General features: G+C 40.6%; 1 protein-coding gene across 1 annotated transcript; it reads right to left on the minus strand.

The window, feature by feature from the left end:
• Positions 1–4,280: 4,280 nt before the first annotated feature.
• Positions 4,281–6,433, minus strand: LOC127773115 (1-aminocyclopropane-1-carboxylate synthase 3). The gene is made up of 4 exons (XM_052299134.1): positions 6,149–6,433; positions 5,905–6,024; positions 5,626–5,786; positions 4,281–5,499 (listed from the first exon to the last, which is right to left on the minus strand). Exons 1-4 carry the CDS (start codon positions 6,320–6,322, stop codon positions 4,596–4,598), a joined length of 1,359 nt encoding a protein of 452 aa, XP_052155094.1. The 5' UTR covers positions 6,323–6,433; the 3' UTR covers positions 4,281–4,595.
• Between the last annotated feature and the right edge of the window lie 386 nt (positions 6,434–6,819).

The following is a 6,819-nucleotide window of genomic DNA, read 5'->3' on the forward strand; positions in this document are numbered from 1 at the left end:
AGCAATTTGAAAAATATGCACACGGTAAACGAGAGAGCGAGGTTGGGAACATGGAGTTAAGAACACAGCCTAAAATAAATGATGCAACTCATCTGGAGCACTTTCATAAATTAAAATATGATCGAAAGGAGAGGCCACTGCGAATAGTTCTTAAGAAAAGTATTTGCAAGCACGCGTACGTACACACCTAACTTCAGAAAGTACTCCGTTCATTCTAAAATTTAAGCTATAACTGTAAATCTGGACATAGCTAAATCTAGGTTACATTTTAGCTAGGGCCGATAGAGTACTTTTTTCAATAATAAAAATTTATTCTCACTTTTCCAATCTATATGCTCAAAGTCAAACCAGAAACTATTAATGATATACTTTATCTGTTCTAAAATATAAGCATTTCGAATACAAGATATCATAATTAACGAACTCATACTATACCTACTATACTTATATATGCATGTATGGATCGCTTAATTCCAAAGGACAGTGCAGAATGGTGATCAGTCATAAAAAAAAGTACAAAGAATCGAGCGTGTTAACACTACTGCAAATGGCCTAATCTTACATATAAAAGAAGTATATAATCCAAGCGTGTATCGCGCATGACCTCAGCACAATCCCACGAGGGGAGGTTTTCTTCTTTTCTTCTTTGACCCTCGCAAATTTAAAGCATCTGGGATGATACAATCGATCACATGCAGCAGCAGGTAGCTACGTCGATGCATATATGTTATGGCATTTGACTTAAGCCTGGCATTTTATGGTACAGTAACTATGCAAAAGGATTTGGAATTTTTTGAAGTTCAAAATCAGCTTTGGATTATAAACCACGGAATTATCAATTAGACCCTTAGCGGAAGTATTGACACCGAAGTGAGCGTAGCTCAACTGTATATGTTCTTTGGGGTGGAACCAAACAACCGAGTTCAAATCCTAGATTTAACATGAATGCTTGTATGTATGGATAATTATTTTTTCAGTGGTAGACGATGTTCATAGGAGTGAGCATGCGTACGTTGTGAGTGCTTGACCCATGTTGACAAATATACATACGTATTCATATTTGTTCTGAAAGTTTGCCTAACTGATATTTTATTTTTATACAATCAATTAAGTGTGAAAAATATAGATTCTTATTAGTCTGTACATATTAAAAATTATAATAACATGAAAGTACTTCTAGAAAAAAATGGTTAACTTTATATATGGCCAATAATGTAGACAGCTTCAATTGTAAATTATACCGATATTTTTTAGGTTAATTTGACCGTTTTGATTCTAAAGTGGTAGGCTAAAGGGGGAAAAAGATCAGGATTTTGACGTGTATGCACAAGCCTGTCAATATTGATATTAGTGTACCCTCATAAAAATATTGATATTAGTGTAACTACTTTCTATATGTTAAATATATCATTTCAGTCCAACTGTGTTTCAGCACACAATCGGTGCTATGATTATTAGGGAAGTAAACAGAGCTATGATTACATCAGTTTAGCATTTCCTCTGAAAATGTTATTGCATTTATCACTCAAATCTCTCTTTCTCTCTCTCTCTCTAAATATATAATAAATTATGTATGGCCAGGTTGGATTCCTAGAAGTGTTGGGTCCAGTTGGAACCTGTTTGGTATTAATTCATTTTAATTTATATTATATCCATTAATTGCAATGCAAGCACACAACCTATGCATGAACAGCAGATATGTCTCCCTGTTCACACACATTTGCCAACAGTGCATACACATCCACACGTATGCATTATCATGCATACCTTATGTCACACTTTACAAACTTAATTATGGGCTCTAGTACACTCCAAATATCCTTTTTAGATTTGTTCATACCTCTCTCCCAACCAAAACCATCCATATCCTTCAGATGATCGATGCGTGCAATATACATGATTCAAACAATCAACGAAAATTTGGTCTCTGTTGCTTTCTTAATTCCTTTGCCAAAGTTTCACACATAGTAAGAAATCTTAAGTTAAGCAACTGAATCAACATGATTTGGTGCATGTGTGTGGCTGTTGGGCAGACAGAATGGCTTCTTGTTATGCCAAGCTAGCTAACTCCCAATGCTGACATGCACACAAGATTATATATAGTTAATTGGTTAGGGCCAATCAGCCCTTGATTTTTCAGGCTTTCTTGGGGCTCCAAGAATATTGAATAGTAGCAGTTCATTTGTCTTCTTTCAGAAGACCATTGACCACCATGTACATAGACATTAATTTATTCTAATATATGGTCAGCATGAGCATCCTCCAACACTGTCAATATCATTTTAGTTTGGTAGACTTTTAGCTCACTTCCAACCATTGTGATTGACTCTTTTACATGGAAATATTTTTTTTCTACTTAACCATATCAAACCAAGCCATATATGGTATTACCCAGAGGAAGAAAAACAATTTTTGTATGTACTTCAGAATTAGTTCCACACAAGACTTTGCAGAATTTTAGTTTAGTAATTTAGTTGTAACAAAAATTATATAAAGTGAAAAGTTTTTTTTTGGGGAACAATGTAGTCAAGAACTTTTCTTACAATGTAGAGTGCATTCTACAAGCTCTGTCCTAAATTGATGGATGGATCATATTTTAATATTCTTAGGAAGATAGCGAGATTTGCCAATACAAAATGTTTTTTTGCGCATTATAGTGACTTTGTATGGTTTTATATTGATATGCATCATCCAACATTATTGTGCGCTACACATGTATGACGTTAGAATTAATTGATCATCAGGAACTACAAAGTAAGTTCGACGAATATGCTGAAACTACAACCTCTATTGTAAGGGGAACTGAAAATTATTTGACAAATGTGCACTCCCCATGTTGAAAAATATGACATCTAGTTTTCTTCCAGTTATACTTTTAAATCTTTGACTATAAATAAATTTTAATTTAAAACTACAAAAATGGTACATGTAGATTTGTCTTGAAAAGAACTATCTTAATCTCAATTATCATATTTTTTATGAACTTATTCCAAAGAACAATTATCGTTAACGTCACACCTCAAAGACACAAAGAAAATAAACATAGTATAAAAATGATATATGTAGATTTGTCTTGAAAAGAACTCATAATCTCACTTATTAGATTTTTTTATGAACCTATTCCAATGAACAATTATTGTCAACATCACACCTCAAAGACCCAAATTAAGAAAATAAACATAGTATTAGATTTGAATAATCTTACGAGTTACGAAGGTAGCAACTAGCGAGAGGTGCCATCATAAAATACATTTATAACATTAGAATTAATGATCATCACGAACTACAAAGTAAGTTTGACAAAAATGCAAATACTAAAATCTCTAATTGTAAGTGGAGCTGGTGAAAAATATATGACGTTAGGTTCTCTTCAGTTATACTTTTGAATATTTGGCTATCAATAAATTTTAAAGTATTTAATGTGAAAAAATAAAAATGATATATGCAGATTTTTCTTGAAAAGAACTATCATAATCTCACTTATTAGATTTTTATAAACCTGTTCTAGTGAACAATTATTGTGAACGCCACACCTCAAAGACCCAAAGAAAATAAACTTAGTATATTTCTTTACTGTAGGCAGTAGTATATAATGCAACAATCTAAAACATACTTCGTCTGAATAAAACCTAGAGAACATGTTTATAGCCATTAATCAACGTGATTATAGCCATTAACAAAAAGAAATGTGTGCAATATCAATTTTTCAAACGAATCCATGTCTGGTATAGCATCTAGGAAGTGAAGGACCATTCACACTTTCAACTAAATAGCTGCAGAAGGATCAACACATGCACTACTTTCAAACATGACAAATTGCAACTTAATTTGTTTCAATCAAAGCTATGTCAACTCTCCCTAAACAAGCAAATAATGGCTAGTAGTAACAAAGGCAAGGCTGATAAGCTGTAGAAAATTATACGAGGCAATAAAAATAATTTTAGGGTATGGCTTTTACTTTTAGAAAATTATAGACATTCGCTACAGCATAAAGTGGGATATATTTTTAGATAATGGATAACCTGGCCATGGCATAAAAATGCAGAAAGCCCAACATCACATTATTACAATAGTTCCACAACAAACGGAAATAAAAAAAATAACTATTAAGTGGGTATAACTCATCTCCATTACTCCCGCCATAGTAAAATATAACAAATTAGAAATGGATGAGACAGTACTACGAATCTGGGATAGAAGTTTGTTTAGATTCACAGTACTATGATATATTCCATCCGATCCTATCTCTCTCTATTTTCATAGTATTATAAGGAGTTACATCTGGTCCTAGATTTAAGGGTGCAAACTAGCGGGCCGACCCGCGAACCAATTTATAATACAAATACTTCGACTTACACCCTTACCTAGGTTGCTATATTTTAAGATGGAGCCATAGAGGGAGCATGTTTATGTACTTGCACATTCATGAAGCACAAGAGAAATTACATAGAGACGAAAGAAAGTAAAATTGCATGGACACAAAGGTCACGAATTACAACAAAATTGAGATGTTACCATCATCCCCATCAATCAATCCTCAAAAAAATAACCATGATAAACTCTTTTTTTTTTCTTGTGCATGTTTTCTAATTAAATTAATTCTCATGTTGTTCTTGCTCCCATTTCTTGATGAAGCAGCCCAGTCTATGGAGTGCAACGTCCAGCGTCTCCAAGCTCATGTTGGCGAAGCACACCCTGAACCACCCCGGCTCCCGGCAATGGCACGACGACCCCGGTGAGATGTTCAGCTTCGCCTCGGCGACCACGCGCCGCCACAGCCTCAGCTCGCCGGCGACGGTGGCCTCGCCGTCGCCCAGCAGGCGGCGCATGTCCACCCACACGAACAGCCCGGCGTTGGCGCCGTGGAGGCACGCCACGCCGGCGCGCCGCAGCCCGGCCACCGCGCGCGCGTGCCGCTCCCGGAGGCGGTCGCGGTTGGAGCGCACGTACGCCGCCGCGAACGCCGCGTCGGACAGCATCGCGGCGAGCGTCCGCTGCGTCTGCGACGACACCAGCGTGAAGCTCGACATGCGCCTCGCCGCGGCCACCACGGCGTCGCTGTAGGAGTAGACCACGCCGACGCGGAACCCCGGGAGGCCCAGGTCCTTGGAGAGGCTGTACACGACGTGGACGCGCCGGGCGATGTCCTCGGCGTCGGCGGCGCCGCCGCGCGCGCGGCGGCGCTCGTCGACGAGCTCCGCGACGCTGACCAGGTCCGGCGCGGCGAACACGGAGCCGGAGTAGATCTCATCGGAGATGAGGTGCATGTCGTGGCGCGCCACGAAGTCGAGGATGCCCTCGAGGACGCCACGCGCCGCCGTCGTGCCGAGCGGGTTCGACGGGTTCGTGATGAGCACGCCGCGGACGCGCGTCCCCGCCGCCACGGCCTCGTCGTACGCGGCCCGGAGCGCGCCGGCGGTGACCTGGAACCCGGCGGCGCTGTCGCAGCTCACCGGGACGATGTTCACGCCGGTCCTCCACCTCAAGTCCCTGTCAAACCTGCACGAACGCGACATGGACGCATGTCAAGACGACGACACGACACAGCTCAAAGCTACAGCTAGCCATGGCGATCGATCGATCGATCGAACAGCTTGTGTACATCACGAGCTACACTTGCATTACCCTGGGTAGTAAGGGGTAGGGACGAGGAGGGCGTCGCCGGGGTCGGCGAGGATGAAGGTGAGAAGCTCGTTGGCGGCGGTGGCGCCGGCGGTGAGGACGACGCGGTCCGGGTCGAACCTCGCCTTGCCTCCCCTTATCGTCTCCATGAAGCTCGCCATTGCCTACCCAATGCATCATCACAAGCAACCATCAAACTTCAGCAACATGTAGTATTCTCAACGATCAAGAAAACCAAGACACAAACACATGATTTCATGCCTTTGATCTCAATCAATTTACCTTCCTGAATGATTTCAGGCCATGGTAGTCCTGGAACAGGGCGTTCTCTCGAAACCCGGCGCCGCAATCCGACGCCTCCGGGTGCTCCCTCATGTATTCCTCTAGAAGATCAAAGGAAACCTAACACAGGAAACGTAAAAGTTCTTGCGTCTTAACGATCGATACACATGATATATATAACGCATTAACGCGTTTTCGATTAGTTTGAAGTAAGAACAATTAAGATTTTAGCAACTAAGATCACCTGGTTTTCTGCAAGGCCCATCTGGATGACACCTTGAGGATTGGTGATGGGGTCATAGGGGTCCTCATCATAGGCTCTCCACCCTGCAAAGTACGGCGAGTCCTCGCCGTGAGCCGCCGACATCGCCATGGTTGACAGTGTAGGCTCTGGGGAAGAAAGCATCCTGCCAACCATGGGGGTTTTTGTGAATTGTGATCAGAGGATAGGGTTGGCACTTGGGAGAGCTAGCTGATGATGGTCAAGCTCTCCAAGAAGGTTGCAGGTTTTTGGAGTTAAGAATGCCAATTGGACAAATGCTGGCTGTTGCAGGAGCACTGGGGGTTGTGATTAGTATATATAGGCACGTTTGTATATATATGTTGTGTGTGAAAGTGCCAAGAGGCAAGAGGGGGTGAGGAATTCATCAGCTGAAAACTTCTACTTTTCAAATGATTAAAAATTGATTGATGGTAAGGTGGTTTGTGTTGGACTTCTATATGCGTCAATGATTAGCTCATTTGACTATATATTTTTGTTTTTAGGGCGTATTCAGTTTATTGCCGAAATTAACGTTACTAAAATTTGACAATGCTAAATTTTGGCATACTTTGGTGTTTAATTTGTAGCCTTACTAACATTTAATAGTGTTCGTATGAAAAGAAACTTCCAGAAATACCAAATTTTGGTAGAGT

This window comes from Oryza glaberrima, chromosome 5, assembly GCF_000147395.1.
Source record: "Oryza glaberrima chromosome 5, OglaRS2, whole genome shotgun sequence".
NCBI classification, from domain to species: Eukaryota; Viridiplantae; Streptophyta; class Magnoliopsida; order Poales; family Poaceae; genus Oryza; species Oryza glaberrima.

Coding starts and splice junctions, on each gene's coding strand:
- LOC127773115 (XM_052299134.1), bottom strand. CDS start 6,322: ATGGTTGGCAGGATGCTTTCTTCCCCAGAGCCTACACTGTCAACCATG. Junction 6,025..6,148: donor TGGGCCTTGCAGAAAACCAG/GTGATCTTAGTT, acceptor TTCCTGTGTTAG/GTTTCCTTTGATCTTCTAGA. Junction 5,500..5,625: donor CCTACCCCTTACTACCCAGG/GTAATGCAAGTG, acceptor GCGTTCGTGCAG/GTTTGACAGGGACTTGAGGT.